A 24,052-nucleotide genomic window follows, 5' to 3' on the forward strand; every position below is an offset into this window, starting at 1 on the left:
GCTTTGTGGGATGGGGGTGGGGGTCCTGGGGGGTGGATGTATTATCCTGTTGGAAAGCAGGGTGGAGGTCCTGGTAGCAGGTGCGGTGCGTCCTTCCGTCCTCACGTCCCCACCCGTCTGCATCGCACTCTGTCGGGGCAGGGGGTGGTCCCCGTCGTACAGAGTTGGGGACCTTTCTGCTCTGAGGGAGGCGCTGCCCACTCGTGCGTTCCGTCGCAGCCTGCGTAGGGGCCATCGGTCCAGCGTGGGCCCCGCAGAGTGGCTGAAGGCCGGTCCCTGCCCGCATCTCCAGGCGCACTCAGTCTGCTCGGCGGCGCTCGCCCCGGAGTGCACGTTTGGGCGCTTGCGTACCATGGTCCTGCCCCCTGCGTGCGTGCGCCTGCTGTCCCGGAACTTCAGTAAAATGCACTGTTTCCGCATCTCTGAGAACTCGGCCCCAGAGACAGGTGAGTGGAAGGCCGTGCTGGGGCCGGGCATGCAGGCTGGGGGTAGGCCACCAGTAAGAGGTCAGCTGTGTCCCTCCCACAGGTGAGGGGGACGATGGTGTGGACGGAAGCACCCCGGCTGGCCTGAGCAGAGAGGTGCTGGCCCCGGAGTCCAGTAGGTGCCTCTTAGCTGTTGCCCACCTGCCCACCCGCTACCCCCATCCGGTCCCTTGTACCTCCTGTCCCCATTCCCTTCCCTCACCCCATCCCCTGTCCTGTCCCCAGCCAGTACCCCACTCCATGGACCCATACCCACTTGTCTCTGGCCCAGGCAAACAGACCCTGAAGATCTTTGACGGCAACGATGCTTTGCAGAGAAACCACTTTCGAGTCATCACTGCCCCCCGCCTGGCCAGGAGCGAGGAGGTGCTGGTAAGAGAGCCCCCGCAGGGGCCGAGGCAGGGCCCATTCCTGGGGGTGCTTTTGTGGCATCCAGAGCGGCCCCGGCTCCTGTCCACATCCGGCCCCCACCCTTCAGGAGCTGGCGCTTCGGGCTTACTACGTCACAGAGGACCCTCGGGACTTCGAGCTGCAGGCACTCCCCCCACCTGTGCACGCTGCGGACACTGGGGCACGGGGCAAGACCCGGGCCAGCGGGAGTGCAGAGGAGGAGGGCGGCGGAGGCCCCGGGTCCCGAGAGGCCTCACCCGAGGCCTGGATCGTCCGCGCTGTGCCCCACACCCAGGAAGTCTTGAAGATCTACCCTGCCTGGCTCAAGTGAGACCCAGGCCCAAGGCCCAGGGTCTGCCGGCGGGAGTTGGGAGGGGTGGGGGCCGTGTGACCCAAGCTCCTGAGATTGTTCCCTGCAGGGTGGGTGTGGCCTACGTGTCCATCCGTGTGACCCCACAGAGCACTGCCGGGACCATGGTGCTGGAGGCTCTCCCGCTGCTCGGACGTCAGGTGTGTATGCTGCTGTGGGCCCAGCTGGCCCGGTGGGCGTCCTCGGGGAGTTGGGGGTCCAGGCCTGATGCCTCAAACTCTGCCCCCCACAGGCCGAGGGTCCTGAGAGCTTCCAGCTGGTGGAGGTGCTCATGGGAAGCAGGCAAGGTGAGTGGTAGTCTGCGGTGATGTCCCCTGATCTTCCCCCCCCCCGGGTGCCCTGAGGTCTTAGGGCAGCTATTTGCAGCGGTGAGCATGGCACCTGGTGCCCACGGGCCTTGCCTGTCGTTCTTGCAGTCCAGAGGACAGTGCTGGAGGATGAAGAGCCCGTGCTCGCCCGGCTTCGTGACATCCGGCAGGTCATTGGGTGTGAATGCTGGTCCCTGTGGAGCCGCCAGCCTTTGGCCATGGCCGCTGCTTCCTAGCAAGGAAGCCTGTCCCCAGGACACCACGTCCATCCTGGCTGGCAGTGCCAGCCCCCCTGGGCCTGGCGGGTCTGTCTGCTTGTTTATGTCACCTTTTCCTGGAAGGTGGGGTTTTGAGCCACAGATCCCACCCCCCAGAGCTCCCCGAGGGTACTTGAGGGGCTTGTCCCAAGGGAGGAAGCCCGTGTTTCCTTTTCCGTCTCCGTGTGTTTCAGCCTGGGGAGTCTTTCTGGATGGAGGGTGGTGGAGCTGGGTGCTGCGGTGCCCTCCCTGAGTGCTCCGCTCAGTGTCCCGCCTCCCCACAGACGTCCCTGCGGCAGATGACCCAGACGCGGTTCTATGTGGCTGAGCGCCGAGTTGTGGCCCCCCGTGTCTCCCTGTATGTTGCTGGCCTGCCTCCTGGCCTGTCTGCCCAGGAGTATGGCATCCTACTGGACGAGGCTGTGGCCACCAAAGGTGTGACTGCCTAGGTTGACCTGGGGCTACTGGCTACTGGTGACCGGAAGCAGGGGGAGGAGGGGACGGGTTCTGAGAGCAGGCCACGGGGGCTGGTTCTCTTGCTCCCCTCCTCCACCACTCGCTGTCTGAGCTTTTGCCAAGCTGGTTCCCGCTCAGTGGGTCTCTGTCCTCACCTCCGGGGCCCAGACCGCTCACCTCCTCCAAGGGGCTTCCGCGACTCCTGAGGTCCAGCCTCTGTCTTTTCTGCCCTTGGCTCTGAGCTGGGGAGGGACGTATGGGCCCCTGCTGGGTTGGGCACCTAGTGTGAACAGTGGCCGCAGGGTTGGCCTCAGAGGCTGGGCGGGGCCGCCTGGGGTAGGCCGTGTGGAGACCACGTGCCTCCCCTGACAGCAACCTGTCCTTGCAGCCGGCCTGGTGTCCGTGAGCCACGTCTACTCCTCCCAAGGTGAGCCGCTACCCTGGACCGTGCTCAGCCTTTGCACAGGTCATTCTCTGGAGCGAGGTGGAAAGGCCTGCCCTTCTTGCCTCTGTGTTCAACGTTCCATTTTGTTTAGGACCTGACCTTTTTCTGGGGAAACCCCGTGTGAGGGACACATTTCTGTTTTTTCCCCTGGTTCACGGCTGTCGTGCTTTTGCTAGAATGTGACTGAGTTGCAGAGGACTTTTCTCCAAAACTTGTTCTGCCCTTGTTTTTTCGTGGGAGACTTCTGGTCTACCCAGAAGTGGGAGGACATACCCATGAGCCCCAAGTCCCTTCTGTGGGTCCCCAGCAGTCATCAGTGTCCTCCGTTCTTCTGGGTGTGTTCCCCACCCCTCTAGGGGGGCCCTAGGGATGAGGGTGTCCCCAGCCACGCTGCCCTCTTCCATCCACCTCTGTGTCCTGTCTCTGAGCTTGGCCGTCCTTAAAGGCTCCACGGGGGATGGTGGTGCTGTGTCATGTGGATGCCATTGGATGGCCAGACCCAGGGTCCCTTCTGGCGGCGGGATGCGGGGAGGCTGCCGTCTGACCTTATAGCCCCCCTGCTGCAGGTGCGGTGGTGCTGGACGTGGCCTGCTTTGCGGAGGCCGAGCGACTATACATGCTGCTCAGGGACACAGCTGTGCATGGCCGGCCACTGACGGCCCTGGTGCTCCCAGACGTGCTGGTGAGTGGGTGCCGTCAGGAACACGGTTCACACCAGGGGAGGAGCCTGAGGTCCGGGGGCGAGAGGCCTGCACTGTGGCTTACGGGCGGAGGACCACGGGCCGTGGTTCCCACCCCATCATGGCAGCCTCCTAGGGGCTGTGTGTGTGCAGACCTCCTGGCAGGCCTTTGTCTTCTCTCTGGTCACCGGGACCTGGCCCCACTCCCCCTGCTTGGGAGGCCTGGGCCACCTCTGGCCGAGAGGTGGGACTCCCTCACTTTGGACACCATGTGGAAGAATGAGCTGGGGCGAGCCCAGGGCCAGGGCAGACACCACGCGGGACAGGGCAGGGTGACGGGCCGCAGCCACAGGTCCCGCCCTACACGCCATTCCTTTGCCAGCAGCCTTTGGTCCTCAGCCCTGCCGGCCCCCAAGGGTTCAGCAGAGCTATTTGTGGCTGCTCCGTCCCTGGCCCCATCCAAGCGAAACAGAATCAGGGTGGAGGGAATTTGTCGTCCGCGACTGGGTGGGCGACGCCTGGGCCTGGCTGCCCCTCCCACCCCGAGCCCGCGCCATCCCGCTGTCCTGATGAGGGTGCAGCCCCCGTGGGTCAGGGCCCCCAACAGCTGGCCGTGCTGGCAGAGCTGTGTGGGCAGTGCCGACACACACGCTCTCTCCTGGCAGCTACGTGCTTTGGGGTGCGCAGCGAGGGATGACCGCAGGCAGCCCTGCCCAGGGGTCACATGAGGCCCAAGTGTGTCCTTGGTTTTGAGTCATTGCTGAACCTGTGCCCGTTACCTAGCACGTCCCACCGGGGGACCCCAGTGCCCCCCACTGTCCTCACCATCGTGGGGACGTCGGCCCCCTGCCTGCTGTTTCTGGGCACCGCGTTTTGGGGGTTCGTTGGGAGAGGGACTTCTGCCCGTGGGAGATGGGGCCACTCTGTGAGCCTGGCTGCTCCTGCTGTGTGCGGTGTGGGTGGGCAGGGACCCTGAGATCTGCAGGAGGGGCAGGTGGAATCCCACGTGGGTATCCAGCCTCGGCGTTGGCTGCGTGGATCGGGCTGTGGGCATGGTCTGACCACGAGGCCCACGGTGGGTGGGGCATGGCCTGTGAGCTCAGAGCTCCAGGCTGCCCGGACCCATCTCTGCCTCGTTGGCCACATCTGCGGGTGCCCCCTCTGCTGTGGGGGGTCCCCTGAGTGGTCAGTGGCAAGGTGGGGATGGCCAGGTACCCCCCCAGGCCCCATGTGTGCCTTCCTCGGGTGGGGGGCTGGCCCCGGGTGGGCTCAGGGTTGGAGGACTTGCCACCCCCCCCCGCGGGGTGGCCTTGAGAACCTGCACTAACCCAGCCCCCCATCTGTCAGCACACGAAGCTGCCCCCAGACTCCTGCCCCCTCCTCGTGTTTGTGAACCCCAGGAGTGGAGGCCTCAAGGGCCGTGACCTGCTCTGTAGTTTCCGGAAGCTGCTGAACCCTCACCAGGTCTTTGAACTGACCAATGGGGGGCCTCTTCCCGGGTGAGTGTGGGGGTCCCCGCCGTGCTGCTCACAGCCTGACGAGCGTCAGGAGGGGTGCTTGCATGCACCTGTCAAGAGGCCAGAGGGGACAGAACCGTGCAGGCCGTCGGCGTGGGGCCCAGGTGCTGCCGCTGGCATGCACGCATCTAGAGCACTTCCTGTTTGCCTCCCACCAGGTTCCACGTGTTCTCTCAGGTGCCCTGCTTCCGGGTGCTGGTGTGCGGTGGGGACGGCACCGTGGGCTGGGTGCTTGCCGCCCTGGAGGAGATGCGGCACCGTCTGGCCTGCCCGGAGCCTTCCGTGGCCATCCTGCCGCTGGGCACAGGTGGGGTCAGCCAGCAGGTCTGGGGACAGGCCTGGTGGGGAGGGGGGGAGTGGGTGGGTAGGTGGGTGTGGACAGTCTTGTCTTGCCCCATCCCAGGGAACGACCTTGGCCGGGTCCTCCGCTGGGGGGCGGGCTACAGTGGTGAGGACCCGTTGTCCGTGCTGGTGTCGGTGGACGAGGCTGACGCTGTGCTCATGGACCGCTGGACCATCCTGCTGGATGCTCACGAGGCTGGCAGTGCAGAGAACAGCGTGGCAGACGTGGAGCCCCCCAAGGTAACGGTGCGGCGCCTGTCGGGCCACCACCTGGTGTAGGTACCGGGGCCACCCCCTCTGTGGGAAAGCTGAGGCAGGGTCAGCTGTCGGCAGGGGCTTGCTGGTGACATCGCAGACTGGCCGGCTCAGATGCCTGCCTCCTCCTGGGTGCAGGACGATTCCAGGACGGAAGCAGCTCTGACAGCAGCAGCAGAGTTGGGTTGGAGACGAGGAGGCTGGACCCAGCTTAGGGGAGGTGGGAAGCACCTGGTGGGGGCTGGCCAGGGTCACGGAAGAACGTGTCTTGTCTCCAGATCGTGCAGATGAGTAACTACTGTGGAATTGGCATCGACGCAGAGCTAAGCCTGGACTTCCACCAGGCACGGGAGGAGGAGCCTGGCAAGTTCACAAGCAGGTGCTGGAAGATCAGGGATGGGGGCGTGGGACTGCTCCAGACAGCAGGGCCGCCCCCTGGTGACAGGGCTTCCTGGGGATTCACCAGCAGCAATTGGTGGATGGGACTGGAACTTGGGACTGTCTTAGGCGGGGCCGGGCTCCACCCTCACGGGAGGCGTGCACCTCCCCGCAGGTTCCACAACAAGGGCGTGTATGTGCGAGTCGGGCTGCAGAAGATGAGCCGGGCCCGGGGCTTGCACAAGGAGGTCCGGCTGCAGGTGGAGCAACAGGAAGTGGAGCTGCCAAGCATCGAGGGTCTCATCTTCATCAACATCCCCAGGTACCAGCGGGTGGGGCTCCGGGGGGCTCTGGCCTCACACGGGCCTTGCGGCCCCGGCCCAGCCTGCCCACTTACCCGTGTGCCCCTCCCTCGGTGCAGCTGGGGCTCAGGGGCCGATCTGTGGGGCTCCGACAGTGACTCAAGGTTCGAGAAGCCACGCATGGATGACGGGCTCCTCGAGGTGGTGGGGGTGACGGGCGTCATGCACATGGTGAGTGCGGGCAGGCGGGGTGGGCCCCGGCGTGGGACCGCAGCCCGCTGAGCCCAGCCGGCCCTCTCCCCTCTGCCAGGGCCAGGTCCAGGGCGGGCTGCGGTCTGGTATCCGCATCGCCCAGGGCTCCTACTTCCGTGTCACTCTCCTCAAGGCCATGCCCGTGCAGGTGGATGGCGAGCCCTGGGTCCAGGCTCCTGGACACATGATCATCTCTGCTGCGGGCCCCAAGGTACCACGGCAGGGGGAGGGGGGGGAGCTGGGTGGGCCCTGAGAGCTGGCTGGGCCCCCTGGGTACATGGAGGGGAGGGGCCCACGGGCCGAACCCTCCCCCCCCCCACCCCTTCCGTGAAGCGGGCTGAGACCGTGCCTGCAGTATTACTTGGCCCTTTGACCTGACCTGTTCGGGTACAGGCCCACATGCTCAGGAAGACCAAGCAGAAGCCCAGGAAGGCGGGGACTCCCAAGGATGCCAGAGCAGATGGGGTACCTGTCTCTGAAGGGGACCCCAAGTAGAGGAGGGCCCTGGAGCAGCATGCCTGTCCAGCAGCAGCCGTCAGCCAGCGGTGGATGGACTTGCCTACAGCTTTGACTGGGGGATGTCTCCCCCTCACCCCTGTGCCACGTGGAAGCTGCCGGGCGCGTGGCAGGTGTTTCCCCTCTGGCCTCCGATCCAGTGACAGGGTGGGTGCGGGGCTTTGGCTGGCCATTTGTCCCGCCCCCTGGGGTCCAGGCCACCATCCTGGGTGGCAGGCACTTCTCCCTTTGCGTCCCCCCACCATTCCTGTGCCCGTTTAGCTGGGCAGCACTGACTCTTGGGCCATCCCCCCGGATGCTTCTAAGAGTGTGCCCAGTACAGACCCCGAATGCCCCGGCCACCAGGTCCTCCAGCCTGCTTTCCCACTGAGGGCTGGGTGGGGGCACCTGCCACTTGTCCTGGGGGAAGGTGCCTTCTCTCCTGGCCCTGCCACTGTGGAGGACCTGCTTGGGCTGCACCTGGAGGGTCCCCAGGCCAGGTGGGCTTGGCCAGGATCCCGAAGATGGAGCAGGAGGGGAGCTGGGCCCTCACAGGGGTGGGGCAGAACGTGTCCGGAAGGGACCAGAAGCAAACCCATGGAAGCCTGGGCTGGGAGGTCCAGAGGAGCCAGCTTTAATCACCTGTTTGCCAACAATCAGCATGCCCGTTCCCAGCGCCTGTCCAGCTGACCAGATGTCTGGGCCTCCCGCCACGCTGAGTTCAGACAGGCCCCGGGTCAGTCTGTGGCATCTCCAGAGTCCTCCAAAGAAAGGCCCAGGAACCACATTTCTCCACTTGTTCCGGCTCTTTGCTTTCGGCTCCGCCCTGCCAGCCCTGTGTCCCCCAAGCTTCTGCCAAAACTGCACAAATGCACTGTAGTGGCCATTTGTGGTGGAACATTCACATCACGTGCCTCCAGCACGCAAACGTGTGTTCACCGTGATGTCCCCGGTGGCGTCATTAGTGTTTGCTTTGCAGGCCTTAGCGTTGGTTCCGGTCTGTAGTTGTCTGTCCTTCTGTATTTAAGTGAGTCTGTGTGCTCAGATGGGGCAGTGTGGGCTTGGCACCCAGGCCCTATGTACCTTGTCACTACCTGAATGTAAGCATAATTTATATCCAGGACAAATACAGTGTGGGCATTGCTGTCCTGCTGCCATCTCCTTTGTCCCCTCAGGGCCGACGCTGTGGGCTCCCAGCTTCACGAAGGTGAAGGTTGTGGGCCCAGGACGGATGGACACACAGAAGCCAAGCTCCTTTCTGCAGAAGCAGAAAACCTCCCGAGGGCTCTAGAGCAGAACGACGAAAATAAAAACCAAAACGGGCCAAGCGTAGGCCGGGGCAGGCGGGCACCTGGAGCTAGCAGGTGGAAGGGAGGAGCGGGGCCCGCGCGTCCTCCTCGCCCCCGTGTGCCGGCCGGCCGAGGCCCCGCAGGGCCCGCAGGACGGCCAGGGCCAGGCGGACGAGGAGGCGCAGCAGCAGGAAGGCGAAAGGCACGGCGATCTGGGTGAGGTGCAAGATGGCTGTGCTGACCCGGCTCAGGAAGCAGGTGGAGGCGAAGGCCAGCAGGCTGGCGCAGGGGTACAGCGCGAGCTTGGCGAACATGAACGCGTGCTCACGTCCCCCGAACCGCACCGAGGGCTGCAGCGTCTCCCCCTCGTGCAGCAAGGCCGTGGTCCAGATGGCAAACTGGAAGATGCTGGCGAAGAAGATGATGGCGCAGCTGACACGCACGCTCTCGAGCTCGTCGTGGGGCTGCCGGGCGAAGGCCGAGGTCTGCTGGTAGGCCAGCGGGAGGCCGCCCACAAAGGCCAGCGACAGCATGTTGAGCAGCCCCATGGACGGCGTGACCTTGCGGACGTGCAGGAAGAGCGAGTGGTGGGCAAACCAGAGCAGGCCCACCGTGGCGAAGGAGCCGAAGTAGGCCAGGAAGTGCGGCCCGTACACGCTCAGCGCGGCCACCAGGCTCCCGTGGAACTGCTCCTTCACGTCCTTGGAGTCCGGGACGTTGTCCTCGCTGAGGATGGGCAACGCACAGCATTTGTCCCGGCCTCCACGTGGGGCGCCAGGTCAGGGCTGCAGCCCCCACCCCGTCGCAGCCCCGACGAGGGCTGCCCGCTCCCGGGCACACTTGGTTTCAGAGGAACGACATGGAAAGCTGTGGTTAGACCCTCAACGCACACCAAGTACGCCGAGCGATCCATGTTGTTCATCTGAAGTGCGGAGTTCACGGCGCCTGTCTCTGCCCACAGCCCAGGGCTCGTGAGCAGCACTGCCCCCACGGCCACTCTGGCCTCCGCAGCGAGGTGCTCATGAGGTCTGGCCACTCCCCTGCAGCTGCCCATCCGCCGGAGTGGTGGTCCCGCAGATCTGCGGGGGGGAGGTCACCCTCTGTGGTTCTCATTGCTGGGCCAAATGCTGCTGGAAGGAACGACTCTAACGCACGTCTCGGGATCCTCCCCCCCGTGGATGTCCCCAAATGCACGGCCCAGAGAGCCCGTCCGTATTTCCAGGCTGGGCGGAAGTAGCCTGAGACACCTCCGAACTCACAACGGTGGGCTACACGTTTTGGGGGGGTGGAGCTGCAAGCATCTGAAGGTAGAGGCACGAGCCCCCGGGGGTGGGGGCTGCGGCTCTGAGTAGAGGCCCCCAGCCTCCACCGCTCCTTGCAGCCGCTCACAAGGGAACTGGGGCTGGCTCGGCCCTGGCAGCAGAAGCAAAGCCAAATCAATCTGGAACCTTAGGTCTAGGCCTCTGAGATTGGCAGGAATGAATATTGGCTCCCAAATTTTAAAAATTCACAAATTACAGTAGGAAAAAGCAATCAGAGAGTTAGGAGAACTAACACTTTAGAGCATCACACACAAAATGTAAAATCAAAATGGTGTAACCTGTCCAACAAAATAAGAACGCACTGAAATAGGGCCAAAGGGCCAAGAGGCTCTAGAAAAGAATGGAAAATACGGAGACAACAACAACAAATGAAGCACTTAAAATGCAGTAACTAAAATGAGAACTTTGACAGAAGGAAGAGGTAGGTCAGGTGGAGCAAAAGAGCACAGTGAAGGGAAAACAGCAGAAGGGAGGATGCAGGGGAGGGGAGGCGGGGAGACCTGGGAGGGGGAGCCCTGGGGAAGAGGGGGAAGGGGTTGGGGGGAGACCTGAGTGGGGAACTGGGGGTGAGGCCTAAAGGGGGAGGAAAGCACTGAAGTGGGGAGGCCCGTGCACACCCATCTACCAGCTTGGGGAAGGGAGGAGTGACAGGAGTCGTCCCGTGTGCTGCCACTGCCCCCCCCCCCAGCAGCACAGGAGACCCTGGACTCTGGGGAGCTCTGTCCAGGGTGGGACTCCTCCTCAAGGGGAGGGCTGGCATCAGGAGACTTCAGCACCTGCCTTTGTAGGACTGGGTGATGAATGGCAGGCCGCGTACCCCCTCCCTCAGGCCTGGGTCCTTACCAGATGTCCAGAATGAGGAGTGTGGCTACGATGGCATAGACCCCGTCACTGAAGGCCTCCACCCGCTCCTTGCTGAGAGGTTCGTGCAGGTCAAAGGTGAAGAACTCCACACTGTGAGCTGGGGGCTCTTGGGGGCCTGTGGACGTGCCAGGAGGGAGGAGCTGGCCAGTGGAGGGGACTGTGCAGGGACGCCTGGCCCTTCCCATGCTCCACAGGCCTTGGGGAGCAGTGCCGAGGCCCCACACACCAGCTTGCCCGAGCACCTACCCACAAGCCTGCTCTTGCACCAGCTGGAGACCTTGCTGACGTAGGGGAGGAAGATGACCGTCGCCATCAACAGGTACGACTGCATGAGACACACGACATGTCAGGAGGCGGTGTGGTGCCAGGAATGCCACCCAGAAGCCATCCGCTCCGAAGGGATGGCAGCACAAGAAACAGAAGAAAACAGGTGAATTCGACCTCATCAAGTTGAAAAACTTGTGCAACAGGAGTATTTCCAGAGGAATGAAAAGGCAGCTCCAGAATGCGGGAAGATACCAGCAGACTGCACAGGGGACGAGGGTCTGGTACCCGGGGCAGGGGGGACTACAGCTCCACAGCAAGGACACGAACACCCAACCCAACGTGGGCAGAGGACCTGAGCAGACATTTCTCCCCAGAAGACACACCGCGGCCGAGCCGCACAGGAAAGGTGGGGAGCGTCACCCAGCCTCAGGGCAACGCAGGTCTCAGCCCCGAGCAGAGCCCACCTCGCGGGCCCGCGGGACGGCTGCTCTCACAGGAGCAGAGACCGACGAGCCTTGGCGAGGACGTGGGGAAACTGGAACCCCGTGCGCCGTGGGAGCGGCGTGTAAGATGGTGCAGCCGCGTGGAAAACAGCGTGGAGGGTCCTCCAAAAACGAAGCACGGAATGGGCCCACGGCCCGCAGTTCCACGTCTGGGTAGGTTCCCCGAGGAACGGAGAGCAGGGTCTCGAGGAGACGCGAGCACCCCCACGTTCACGGCAGCGTTATGCGCGGCCGCTAAGACAGGGAAGCACCCGGGTGTCCGTGGATGGGTCAATGGGTAAGCAAACTGGTCCTTCCAATGACCTCCGACGGGAGGCTGGGAATCCTGACGCCTGCTACAACGTGAAACCATCATGCTGAATGAAAGAAGCCAGACATAAAAGCCTGTTTTATGATCCTATTTACATGAATTACCCAGAATGGGCAAAGCCATGGAGACAGGAAGTCGATCAGGGGTTTTCCAGGGAGCAGGGTGTGGTGGGGGCTGGTGACTGCTAGTGGGGTGGGGCTCTGCAGCGGGGATGGGAACATTCCAGAGTAGGCAGAGCGGTGGCTGCATGGACGACGCCACTGGACCGGGCAGGTGGCAGTGGACATGGTGGTGTGAAGTTTACATTGTGCACACACGTTACTTGAAAAAGGGCGCAGGGCCGGGTCCTGAGGCAGCCCTGCAGATTCCCTGTCCTGGGCCCTGGCAGCATGAGCCCTCAAGGCCCCACACCACCCAGCTGGCACCCCTGCAGGGAGGGCCCTCCTTCTGTTGCCCCTGCCCCATCCCATGCCTGCCCCCCGTGAGGGACTCCCGCCCCCCCCCCCGTCCTGCACACGCAGTACTTGGAGGTCACCTGATGTGGGGAGATGACGACGGTACACATGGTACAATCAGGGAGACAGCGGGACACTTCAGACACATCACAGACCTGTCTCTAACCCAGTGTCCACGCTTCAAGAGACCGCACCCCCGCATCATCCAGCGCACCTGAGGGAGGTGCCTCCCAGGTGTGACGCAGGGAGGAGGCCGCCGACCACGGCAGGACCGGCAGGAGGGGTGCCCCAGGATGGCAGGATGGGAGGACGGGAGTCTGGTGTGGGGCCGGGAACAGGACACAAGTGGCTTCTAAAGGATGCTGGCAGGCAAGGCCCTGGGCCCTGTGGGCATCACCATCAGAGGACGGTGGTCCACAGGGAGGACAGGATGGCCTGGACCAGGCTGGTGAGAAGGGGCTGGATCTGGAAGGGGGACCCAGCACAGGATCTGGCTGAGGGAATGTCTGGAAGGGGGGAGGCCAGGGGCTTGCTGAGGAGGCTGCAGGGGGCAGGCCTGGGGGGTCAGAAAGCTCTGACGTGTGTTGTCTCACGGCCAGTGGTGGGCACAGGGCTCCAGGTGAGGAGGTGGGGGGCGGGGGCAAGGGGTCAGAACCACACTGCAGCCAAGGAGGGAGGAAGGCTGATGGACAGAGAGCTGACTGAGCCCCCACCCCCTAAGGCCCCTGGACCTACTGACCACTTGGCCCCTCCCAGCTCCCCTCTTGCTCCAGCCTGGCGGCTCAGGTGTTGCCTTCCCCACTGCCATCATCCCACCAGGGTGTGCTCACTCTCCGGCTCCGCATGGACCCAATGCTATGGCACCTGCTATCCCCTGGGACACACTGGACCCCCTGCCCATGCAGCCCAGGCTCCTGGCCCAGGCCCTGGCAGTGGGCACAGCCTACCTTGGTCCTCCGCTTGGCTCACCCAGGCCACCCATCCCACACCCCAGCTGTCCCACCCATCCTCCACGCAATGACCCTCGTCATCCCTCAAGCCCTGACTTTGTCCAACCAAGACCTGCTGTTGGCCACGCTGAACACACAGCCAGGAGACTGTCCCACTTGCAACCGGGACGTGTACGTGGCCTCAGACCCTATGCCCCTCACTCCTGACTCCTGTCCAATGCGTCCCCCCCTCTGGCCCTGCCCTGTCCACTGGGAGCTACCCTGCTAGAGGCCACAGCCAGGATGCCCGGCCTGACCCCGAGCACCCCTAGAGCATCCCTCCCACAGCGCCCCTGCACCTCGAACATGCTCAAGACTGAGAAGACCAAGCAGCCGCCTGAGGCCCGCCCTTCATCCCCCACGCCAGCGTGCACCTTTCCCCGCTCCACCTGCCCGGGCTGGACGTCTGGACGCCTCGGCCGCTCAGCCCCCAGCACGCAGTCCGTCCTCGCGGGAACGATGTTGGGCAGCGGCCCCTGCTAGCCTATCTGTTTAGAACTTGGAATCTCTTAAAATGCTTACTAGACATTTAAAACGACATCAGCCGTTTTTTCACGGTTACGATGCTTTGGGCGGGACACTCCACTGTATTTCCTGAAGGCTCAGGCCAGGCAGGAGCCGCGCGTACACTTCCGCAGTCAGCTCTGAGACAGCCACGCGCCTGCGTTTCCTGCCTTCCCGGACAGTGGAAGTGTTCTAAGATAACATTCCTGTTAAATTAGATGCTGGCTAGAAGGGCACTAGCCGACCTTGACTCCTGCGACCTGGCTGACACAGTTCCAAGTTCTGGCAACCCTGCACAGGTGGCAGCACGGATGCCGGAGCTGTGCGGGCGAGGCCTCCTGCCCTCTGAGCACAGCTGGGTGTTCCTGCGAGCCAGCGCCCGGTCCCCGGCTGGGTCCCCTCTGGTGCTTGCCCCACTTCTCAGTGGGATCTTCCGTCTGCGCGCTCTCTGCGCGGCTCACACCCTCCATGCGGGGCTTTAGGACATTTCCCCTCGGGCTCACACGGTTTCATCACCGTGCTTCCTAAGACGCCTCTCGCCTGCTGTCACGGCTATGCTGCTGGGACTGCTCCCCCAGGAGCCGTCTAGTGCTGGCTGCCCTGCGGCTTCGTGGAGACCCTTACTCGCCCAGAGGGCACGCGTGGCCCGGGCTCCGGGCATCCGAATCTCCCCTCTCGTCCTTCAGTGCGCCTGCTTGGGGAAGACGTGGGTGGTCACAGCCCACTGGCTGCCCCCATTTGACCGTGCGTGTCTTCACCGAGGCCTGGCTCTGACCGTGGTACCTGGCCATCCGCACAGCAGGTCCCGGTGTGGTGTTGGGGGGATGGGTGGGGGGGGAGGCTTTCCCTCCAGCCGTGCTCCCCGGCACCCCGGGCACCAGGCCACATGCCAGTGGCCTCCTGAGACCTCTGCACAGCTCTGCCCCCACCCCCCGGGGGCATCTGCTCAGTGGGGCAGTCCCTCTTCCCCGCCCCCTGCCCCCCACTCACCAAGGGGCAGAAGAACAGGGAGAAGCCGGCAGCCACGAAGCACAGCGCTGGGCCCCTCAGCACGATGCCCAGGATGTGCCGCCGGTAGAGGCCCCTGTGCGCGGCGCGCTCCATCTGGGGGTTCAGGAGGTGGGGGAAGTGGAACGCGTACACGACGATCAGCGCCTGCGGGAGAGGTGGGCTGCAGGGCACAGGCGGGGCCTCTGGCCAGTAATCCCTCCCACCCGTGCCCACCCGCAGAAACTGCACAGGGCCGAGGCTCGCCACAGGGAAGGGGCCCCCCCGGGGCCGCTGGGGGGTCTCAGAGAGCCTCACCCTGCCAGGCACCAGAGGGCGCTGGCCCTCTCTCCAGGCCCGCCCGGGAGGCCCAGGCTCTGAGAACCTCTGGTCGTCCGCCGCCACCCGTGGCGGGTGCCTGGGCAGCCATTCTGCAGCGTGCCCGCGAGCACGACTCTTGCTGCAGCCGACACACACATCCGACACGCGTGGACAACGTGTGCTCCAGGAGGACAAGCCCGTGGGGGGCGGGCAGGCTGGGGTGTCCTACCTGCACAGCCCCGATGGCGATCACGCACATGCAGAACAGGAAGATGCCCAGAGGCACCTCGGGGAAGGTCACCATTAAGGAGAACTGCAGCCAAGAACACAAGACAAAACCAGGTCCTGCAGGGCCCCGGAGCCCCGCGAGCCCCCTGCTCCCAGCCTACACACTCGGTGGGAGACCCAGTGCTGTCCCTTCCTACTAGAGCAGTGTCACAGAGTGCTTCAAGCCTTTAAAGCTGAAGCGTCATCAAGTTCATGAGAGTTCTCTGTGACACACAGCCCTGTACACCCAGACCACGGTCCCGTGAGAGCTGCAAGTGCGGGCAGGTGTGAAGGAGCCGCTGGGGAGGAGCCTGGGACGGCAGCAGGCAGTGGGCCCGAGGCCGGGCAGGAGCCGGGAGTGTCAGTGAGCGTGGAAGGGATGCCCCTCGTTGGGCCCCGCAGAGGCCAGGCTGGTGTCTCTGCCATCGCAGGCCCCTTTGGGTTAGGCTTTCCCCTCCTTCAACCAGCCCGGGAACCCTAGGTACGCCCCACCCCCCGCCCCCAAAGAGGCCAAGACCGCTGCCAGCTCCCCTGGAGCTTTTCTCCTCTTTGTAACTCTGCTTGGGCCCTGGCCCACCCCGCTGGTCTGAGAGTCTGAGGACGAAGCATCCTGGGTCCTCTGGCCCAGTGAGGGCAGGCTGGCCCCAGGGAGGACACCGCAGGTACTTACGGTGAATGGTAGGAAGGTGATGGTCATCATGCAGGCCTAGAAAGGAGGAGGGAGGGAAGGAGGGGAAGGCAGGCTCCAGCCCTGCTGCCCAGGGCGACCTCTGGCAGCACCCCACCCTGGAGGCGTGTCACTCTCTACCTCCTAGACCCCCTCGCCGCCCGACAAGGAGGGAAGGGGGCTCGTCTCGTCAGGGGCACCCCCAGGGAGGACGTGTGAGGAGCCCGGGAGTGGGTGGTGGGTTCCAGGCTCCACACACCGGAGGTGCCAGAAAGGCCAAGCCCCTGCTTGCCTTCCTCGGAGGACGGGCCTACAAACATACTCGTTTCTCAAGAAATGAAAGGAGGACTCACCAGGTTGAGTAAGGCAAGTGTGTCGTCTATTTTCCCAACAACCTGGAACAGTCTAAACCGTGTAAGAAAATCAGGAAGACGTGTTGTCTATAGAGAGGCTCTAACAGCATCATTCAAAGGCTCTAGCATTTGCTGATTAGAATATCAGTAACAGATGTTATTTGGGGGGGGGAGGGGGAGGGGAAGGGGCATGGGGAGAGGGAGAGAAAGACTGTTAAGCAGGCTACACTCCCAGTGCAGAGCCCGACACCGAGATCATGACCTGAGCCAAAATCAAGGGCCAGATGCTTAACTGACTGGGTCACCCAGGTGCCTCAAATATGTAATTTTTTTTTAAAGATTTTATTTATTTGACAGAGATAGACACAGCGAGAGAGGGAACACAAGCAGGGGGAGTGTGAGAGGGAGAAGCAGGCTTCCCGCTGAGCAGGGAGCCCGATGCGGGGCTTGATCCCAGGACCCTGGGATCACGCCCTGAGCTGAAGGCAGACGCTTAACGACTGAGCCACCCAGGCACCCCTCAAATATGTCATTTTTAACCAAGTTTAAAATACTACCTAGTGTACAAACTCTGGAAGACGCTGAAAATACAAAAGGAAACCCTAAGTCCCTAGAAACTGCACTGCTCACATTTCCACGGACTCTTGTCACGCGGGGTGCGTGGCCGCCAACAGAGCCGGGCTGTGTGTGCAGAAGCCACGGAGGGAGCTGCGGAGGGAGGAAGCGCCCCACACGCTCTGGGACGTCCCCTGGCTACCCTGGGAGGCCGGAAACTTGAGGAGGAGGAATTCAAACCTCCAGGGAACTCGTTCTTCAGGTCTCATGTCCAAAGACCCCTTTTAAAAAAGGAAGTCCTTCCAGGGACGCCATACTGTAACCCTGCTAAAGCGTCCTACTTCTCAGACGGATGGTTTGATACAGAGACAGGAAAGCGCGACAGAAAACTAAACACAGGGCCAGGGACCACAAGCAACTGAGGAACTCGCCCAGGGCCTTCGTGGAGACCCCTCAGAGCTCTGACTCCTCTGAGGACAAGACCTTCTCCTGGGCAGGGCTCAGTGGGCCTCAGTACCCCCACCTGGGGGGGTCTGCATCCAACCAGGGGCCAAGAGGGGCCTGAGGGGGCCCGTACTCAGGGCTGGCTCTGGGGTCGTGCTGCATCCCCCACGGAGCCGGTGGGGCCCTGTCGTGAAGGGCTCCCGGCCTCCCTGTGTGCCCAGCATCCCCCGCGCAGAAGCGTTATTCCACAAGGGCGCACGGCTAACCAAGGGCATCAGTGCCCACATCCCGCCCCACGTCTCTTCCTGAGAGCCCTCTTGCCCCGCTTGGGGGTCAGGGGTCCCCTGCAGTGCTGTCGGATCCCCAGGAACCTTTCCCTCCCTAAGAGAAGGCTCTGGCTTGGGAGCGTGCACCGTGCAGGCTTCTTCCTCGCCAGAGTCTGGGGACCGGGTAGAGGGTGTGTGCACGCCTGGCGAAGCGTGACGGGGGCACACGGGGCAGTCTGCTTGCAGCCCTGCCCTTGCCCTGCCCCATACTGTCTCGAGGCCCAGCATGTGTGCCCATGCAAGCGGGTGACCCCGTGTCACATGGCGGTGAGGAAGTGAAGGCCTGCAGCCACGGGGCACACGCACCAAGTGAGCCACAAAGACCTGGACCTCCGTCTGGGAAAAGGCCCCAGCCTGACTCCTTACCTCGTGTGTGCTGCCCAGGCCACAGTCACGATGAGAAACGTCATCAGATAAACAGCAATCCTGGTGGCTAGAAGTTTCTGTATACTTTTGTCAAACTGGTGGAACAGAAGAGCGTCACCATCAGAGACCGCTTCACCCCATGGCAGCTGGCGGCCCCATCCAGGGCCCGCAAAGGGTTCTTGGATCAGCCTCTAACCCAGCCCCTCCGAGGCTCCTCTTCGGGGTAGCCTCCCCGTCTCCCTACCCCTTGCGCCACATCCCACAGCTGCCTATTTGGGGATCGCGTGCGGAGCGTCCCACGGAAATGCCAGCTCTCGAGGCAGAGACGCTTCGTCCAGAGCAGAGCGCCGACCGAGCTGCCAGCGATCTGAAGCTGACGTAGTTATGAGGCCTGGTGAGGTCGTGGCGGCACCTCCCCTGGGGGGGAAGTGACTTGGAGGCACGACGGGGAAAATGGAAATGCGCTGGACACAAAGCTTGGACTTTATCAGCAAAAACTCATAGTAGAAAACGGACTGCTTTACCATTTTCGCTGGTTCTTCACCAGCACCTGGGTGTCTCACCCAGTATCCCCGGACTTCGCTGAGGACCCAGAGTTTCAGAATTGCTAGGTTTTTGGGGCCTTGACTAGTCCTTCCCTCCGAGTCAGCTGACACCTTCCAGCACCGTCCTTCCTGAAGGCGTCCCCAGACCACTGCACAACCTCCTGGCTCAGAGCTTCTCCGTGAGCCGGCTAACACACAGAGGTTTCACAACAAGCAGCACTGCTCTGCAAAATTAGATGACCCCAACTGCAGAGAAGTGTGGTTTAGTCTATACACCTTCCCATGTCGCCTTCTGGCATCTCCTGTCACACATCCACACCCCATTCTTTTTTTTTTTTAATTTTTAAAAAATACTTTATTTATTTGACAGAGAGAGAGACAGCCAGCGAGAGAGGGAACACAAGCAGGGGGAGTGGGAGAGGGAGAAGCAGGCTCCCAGCGGAGGAGCCTAATGCAGGGCTCGATCCCAGAACGCCGAGATCACGCCCTGAGCCAAAGGCAGACGCTTAACGACTGAGCCACCCAGGCGCCCCATCTTTTTCTTTTTTTTAAGATTTTATTTACTTTTTTTAGAGAGAGAGAGAGCACATGCAGGATGGGGAAGAGCAGAGGGAGAGAGAGACTCTCCAGCAGACCACCCTCTGGGCGCAGAGCCCGACATGGGGCTCCATCTCACCATCCAGGAGATCCAGACCCGAGCCGAAACCAAGACGTCCAACTGACGTCTTCCTCAGCCCACCCTTAAGGCTCACTTTGAGGCACTTCCCCTGTTTGCAGGCCAAGATTGTGGCCGACCAGGGTGGCTAGGGGAGCAGAAGACGACCTTGCCCCAGCCCTCCCAGCCAGGCATGTGTTGGGTGGAGCCTAGAACTGGGCTCGTGGACTGAGTGTCCTGCACCCTCCCTCACCCTGGATGCTGCAGACTGTGATCCCCAAGTACCTGGTCTGGGGAGATCTCCGTGTGGGTCACAGGCAGGATCTATGAGAGCAAAGACACAAAAAGAACCAAGGGACATTTCTTGGGCTGTGCACTGACCGATCCTCGGATGCCACGGTGGCAGGGACTTGGGTCAGTGCTGGACTGCTCCCTCCACCCATCCAGCTGCCTGAGTGGCTGGGGGACCCCAGGACACTGCTGAGATGGGGCAGGGTCTCTGCTGGGCCAAGCTCTACCAGAAGGCTGTCCTGAGGGGGTGGCCGGGGTCCTGATGTGAGGGGCTCTGGGTGGGCCCCGCACGGACCATCACAGTGGCGATGATGGACAGGAGCGCGTCACTGAAGCTCAGCATGCGGTGTGAGTGCTGGGTCCCATCAGCAGCATCCTCATCCCTCGTGCCTGTGGAGGGGTCTCCCTGTCTGCTGAGGGCCACTTCTGGGCTGTGGGGCCCGGACATGGCAGGGCCTGGGAGGAAGCACACGTCTGAGCAGGCCAGCGTGCTACTGGGGGCCACCCTGCTGGCTTCAGCTGCAACACTTGGTAGGTGGGTGCCTGAGGGCAGGACGCCCTTCCGACGGAGGCTTAGTGCTGGTTGGAAGGACCACTCTGCCACCGGTCCTCTCCCAGGAGGCCCCTGTATTTCCAGCCTGCGGAAAAGCACCACGTCACTGCGGAGCACTGCCATCTGGGAACCACATTCGGTGCCCGCCTCCCCTCCAGAAATGGGAGAAACGAGAGAAAGCACATGGACACATGGCAGGCACTCTACACGCTGTGTCACCAGCCTGAAACCCTTGACCCCAACACCAGACCGATGCACTGTTAGACGCTTGCACCCTAAATGTGGGATGTTCTCGCACCCAGGTACTCACCAGGCCCGAGCCTACTCAGCCTCTGCGATTAGACGAGCTTGGGTGCGGTCGGGGTGGTATGGCCGTCACTAGATGTGGGACGCTCTACAGGACCAAGTCCCACAGGCTTGGACTAAAACAGAGTGCCAGCCCTCGCAAGGACAAGCAAAACGGAAAATGAGCCCCAACTCCAGAAATAAAGGCGGCTTACTGGCAATTTCTGGACAGGAAAAACAAACTGCGAACAAACAAGTAAGACATTCAGCTTCCTTAGCAACTGGGGAAATGCAAGTGAAAAGAATGGGGTACCATCAAGGTCTGCAAACGTCCATCACAAGGGATGAGGTTGTGGGGACACAGGCTTGGGCAGGGACGTAACGGATGCCGCGCTTGTATGGAGACAGCGATAATTAATGCAGTGCGGTGTGCACGCCCTACAAGGTGGGAACTCCATTTCCAGCCGTAGCCTCAGGCATGGGGACAAGGAGATAAGAGACGAATAGACGTGCACCGGTGTAGTTCATTTTAACAAATGTCAAAAACGCTCTATTATTAAACACCAAATGAGATGTTAAAAAGTGCTAAGAACTGAATGTTTGCATCCCCCAAACTCCTCCATGGAAGCCCTAACCCCCGGCGGGATGGCAACCGGAGGGGAACCTCAGACGGGGGTTGAGGGAAGGGAGGTCATGAGGGCGGGGCCCCGAGATGGGGTCCGTGTCCTCACAGAAGAGGAGGGGCGGGGAGAGGTCGCTGGCCTCTGAGTGAGACACCGCGAGAAGGTGACCGTCTGCAGGCCGCCACCGCGAACTCAGACTTCCAGCCTCCAGAACCGTGAGAATAACGGTCTGTCGTTGAAGGCCCAGTCCGTGGGTTTTGTGAAGATGGCAGAGTGACTGAGATAGGAAATGAAGATAAATGAAACAGATCTGGGCATGATTAAAACTCAGAAACACAATGTTGAGAGAAGTAAATCATGTTGCAAAAAAAATACGCATACCATTCTACCATTTATATAAATGTTTAGAACACAGCGACCATCTGTCCTCCCACGATTATACAAACATGCACAGTAAGAACGTGGGAGCAAGCAAGGACGGCACTCACCAACTTCACGGCAGCACTACCATGACCTTGGCAGGGAGGGGTGGGAGCTGGGGTGGGAATGGGGCTTTAGTTCAGATGGATCTAGAATTTGTTTCTCACTTTTTAAAGCTTACGTACAGTAACGATTGCTCCTTCTGGTGTACAGGTGTGAGTATCTGACAAATGCACACAGGTGTGTGACCATGACCATGGTCTCAACACAGTTCTGTCCCTGAGCGCGCCCTCTGCGGTCAAGCCTTCCTCCACCCCAAATCCCGGCCACCATCCATGTTCTCTGTAACCCTCAGTTTGCCCTTTCCAGACTGTCCCGTAAGCGGACTCACAGCCCGCGGAGCCTCCTGAGTCAGGCGCCCTCCACTCAGCATGACGTGCCTGAGACTCACCCACGTTTCGGCAGCAGCAGTAAGAGCGTTTACTGCTATGTGGTTAATTCTCCCGTGTGGATGGACCGCTGTGTTCATCCGTTCACTACCCGGAAAACGTGGGTTGTTTCTAGTTGCTGGTGGTGATGAATAAAACCACTGTAAATATTTGCACACATATCCGTGTACACGTTTTTATTTCTCTTGGGTAAACACTTCAGAAAGCGTCGCTGGGTGAACGCAGGTTTCACTTTATGAGAAACTGCCCAACCACTCACCCAAGGAGCCGTGCCATGTTGTACTCACCTGGCAGTGTGCGGAAATCACAATTGCTCCTCACCCTCCCCAGCACCTAGTCTGGTAGGGTTTTTTAAAAAGTTAACCTTTAATTTTAGCTATGCTAATAGATGTGCAGTGTATCTCGTGTGGCATTCCCCCACTGACTAATCAGGCACTTCCATGTGCCTTTTATCTGTGTACCTTTTGTGGCAAGATGTTTGCTAGAATCTTTATTATTTGGGGAGTTATTTGTGTTGTTATTGAGTTTTTAGAGTTCTTTATATATTCTGGCTAAAAGTCCTCTGATAGGATATCACTTGCAATATCTGCTCACGGTCTGTGGCTTGTCTCTCATTCTCTTGCCAGCGTCGGAGCACAGAAGTCTTAAATTTGACGCAGTCCAGCTCAACTTTTCTTTCTTTCTTCCTCTTTCTTTTCTTTCTTTTAAAGATTTTATTTGTCAGAGAGAGAGAGAGAGAGCACAAGCACGGGGAGTGGCAGGCAGAGGGAGAGGGAGAAGCAGGTTCCCCACTGAGCAAGCCTGCCACTGCTGTGGGGCTGGATCCCGGGACCCTGGGATCATGACCTGAGACGAAGGCAGATGCTTAATTGACTGACCACCCAGGTGTCCCTCAACTTTTCATTCATGGATCATTCTTTCGGTGTCATATCTAACAATGCTTAGCTTGACTCAAGATGACAAACATTTCCTATTTTCTTCCAGAAGTTTTAAAGTTTTAGGTTTTACTTTCAGTGTATGATAGATCTTTATAATTTTTATGAATGATTTATTACTATTATATAATTTTTATATAACATGCGAGGTATAGTTGAGCTTCCCTTTTTTGTAGATGGATGTTTGATTATTCCAGTACCACTTGCTGAAGAGACTACCCTTCCTCCACTGAACTGCCTTTGCACTTTGGTCAAAAGTTAACTGGCCGTATGTGTGTCGTCTATCTTGGGAGCACATATCCCGTGCCGTCGATCACTGTGTACCTATCCCTTTGCCAACGTCAGTCTTGATTACAGCTTCAGAGTAAGTCTTGACATGTGACAGAGCAAGTCCTCCAACTCTGTTCTTTTTCAAAATTGTTCTGAGTGTTCCAGATCTCGTGCCTCCCCCTCACACGCTTCTGCTTACAGGGGCCCCTCTCCACAGTTCCTCTAGGCAGGAAGAGGGGGGTTTCTCTTAGAGCTTTTGCCGTCTGTGCAGCAACTCACAGCACAGCCCCACAGTGGACAGCTGGCCTATGGTCAAAGCTGTGGGAAAAAGAGATTTTTTAAAAAGTGGAAAACTCACACTTAGATGGATCACTGCTTCAAGTTTTGACTGCCCTTCCCAATCTATTGGCTTTGCGTTGTTTTTAATATTTTATCCCGAGTCTTTACTCGGGATGTAATCAGCAGGAGAGAAAGCCTATAGGGAGCTTACTCCATCAAGGCCCAGCACTGAACCGTAACACTTTACTTCTCAAAAGACAGAGAGAGAGGAGAGAGTAGGTGAAGGGGGGTGAGCAAGGAAGGTGAAAAATTCATGCCAAGAAAATGAGACAAAAGTCACATGTGTTTTTCAGGCATGAATTTTGGGAAACGTGTATCTGTTATAATGTTTTTTAGATTTTTTTATGTTCACATTTTTCTCAAATATTATTTTTAAAAAACCAGTAAATATTTAATATAGACACAAAAATCCTCAACAAAATGTTAACAAATGGAATCCAGCAATGAATAAAAAGGACTACATACCATGACCAAGTGAGATTTATTCCAAGAATGTAAGGTTGGTTTAAAATAAAAAAATCAGTGACTGTAATACAACACATCAAAGGAACAAAAACCAAAAACTACACAATCATCTCAATGGATGCACAAAAAGCATCTGGCAAAATCCAATACCTCTACATGATAAAAATATTCAACAAATTAGGAATGGAAGTAAACTCTGTCAATCTGATAGATGGTTTCTACAAAAAACTCACAGCTAACATCATACTCAATGGTGAAAGACTGACCATCTCCCCACTCCTGCCCCAGATCAGGGACAACACTATTCAACACTATACTGTCGAGGTTCTAGCCAAGGCACTTAGGCAAGAAAATGAAATATAGGGCAAATATACTGGAAAGAAAGAAGTGAAACTATCTCTATTTGCAGGGGGTGTGATTTACACAAAGACAATCCTAAGGAATCCACACAAGAAAACTATTACATCTAATAAATGAGTTCAGTAAGGTTGCAAGAGACAA

At 59.9% G+C, this 24,052-nt stretch overlaps 2 protein-coding genes across 29 annotated transcripts in view; one reads left to right on the forward strand and one right to left on the reverse strand.

Moving 5' to 3' along the window:
• The window catches only part of DGKQ (diacylglycerol kinase theta), a 13,085-nt gene extending 5,007 nt beyond the window's left edge, over positions 1–8,078 (forward strand). Inside the window, exons 7-24 of the mRNA XM_034670990.1 lie at positions 293–446; positions 529–600; positions 757–857; positions 964–1,202; positions 1,295–1,385; positions 1,478–1,532; positions 1,662–1,723; positions 2,095–2,245; positions 2,655–2,693; positions 3,278–3,393; positions 4,739–4,890; positions 5,067–5,215; positions 5,312–5,490; positions 5,784–5,884; positions 6,059–6,205; positions 6,305–6,416; positions 6,496–6,648; positions 6,831–8,078. Of these exons, the coding sequence (XP_034526881.1) occupies positions 293–446; positions 529–600; positions 757–857; positions 964–1,202; positions 1,295–1,385; positions 1,478–1,532; positions 1,662–1,723; positions 2,095–2,245; positions 2,655–2,693; positions 3,278–3,393; positions 4,739–4,890; positions 5,067–5,215; positions 5,312–5,490; positions 5,784–5,884; positions 6,059–6,205; positions 6,305–6,416; positions 6,496–6,648; positions 6,831–6,932 (2,175 nt within the window). The 3' untranslated portion in view covers positions 6,933–8,078. The remainder of the gene's footprint in view (positions 1–292; positions 447–528; positions 601–756; positions 858–963; positions 1,203–1,294; positions 1,386–1,477; positions 1,533–1,661; positions 1,724–2,094; positions 2,246–2,654; positions 2,694–3,277; positions 3,394–4,738; positions 4,891–5,066; positions 5,216–5,311; positions 5,491–5,783; positions 5,885–6,058; positions 6,206–6,304; positions 6,417–6,495; positions 6,649–6,830) is intronic.
• TMEM175 (transmembrane protein 175) overlaps positions 7,544–24,052 on the reverse strand; it is a 24,805-nt gene continuing 8,296 nt past the window's right edge. For 4 of the 28 annotated variants that reach the window (XM_019805061.2, XM_002924409.4, XM_034672267.1 and 1 more), the window contains 10 exons: positions 19,508–19,668; positions 19,207–19,245; positions 17,722–17,816; positions 16,031–16,082; positions 15,681–15,716; positions 14,973–15,056; positions 14,426–14,590; positions 10,654–10,732; positions 10,387–10,522; positions 8,290–8,947 (listed from right to left, as the gene is read on the reverse strand). In XM_019805061.2, the coding sequence (XP_019660620.1) occupies positions 8,290–8,947; positions 10,387–10,522; positions 10,654–10,732; positions 14,426–14,590; positions 14,973–15,056; positions 15,681–15,716; positions 16,031–16,082; positions 17,722–17,816; positions 19,207–19,245; positions 19,508–19,660 (1,497 nt within the window). In that variant the 5' untranslated portion in view covers positions 19,661–19,668. Of the gene's footprint in view, positions 8,948–10,386; positions 10,523–10,653; positions 10,733–14,425; positions 14,591–14,972; positions 15,057–15,680; positions 15,717–16,030; positions 16,083–17,721; positions 17,817–18,245; positions 18,491–19,206; positions 19,246–19,439; positions 23,066–24,052 lie in introns of those variants that run through there. The other 24 variants (XM_034672268.1, XM_019805062.2, XM_034672264.1 and 21 more) reach the window with 18 other exon arrangements.

The sequence above is a fragment of the Ailuropoda melanoleuca genome, chromosome 11 (assembly GCF_002007445.2).
Source record: "Ailuropoda melanoleuca isolate Jingjing chromosome 11, ASM200744v2, whole genome shotgun sequence".
Taxonomy (NCBI): domain Eukaryota; kingdom Metazoa; phylum Chordata; class Mammalia; order Carnivora; family Ursidae; genus Ailuropoda; species Ailuropoda melanoleuca.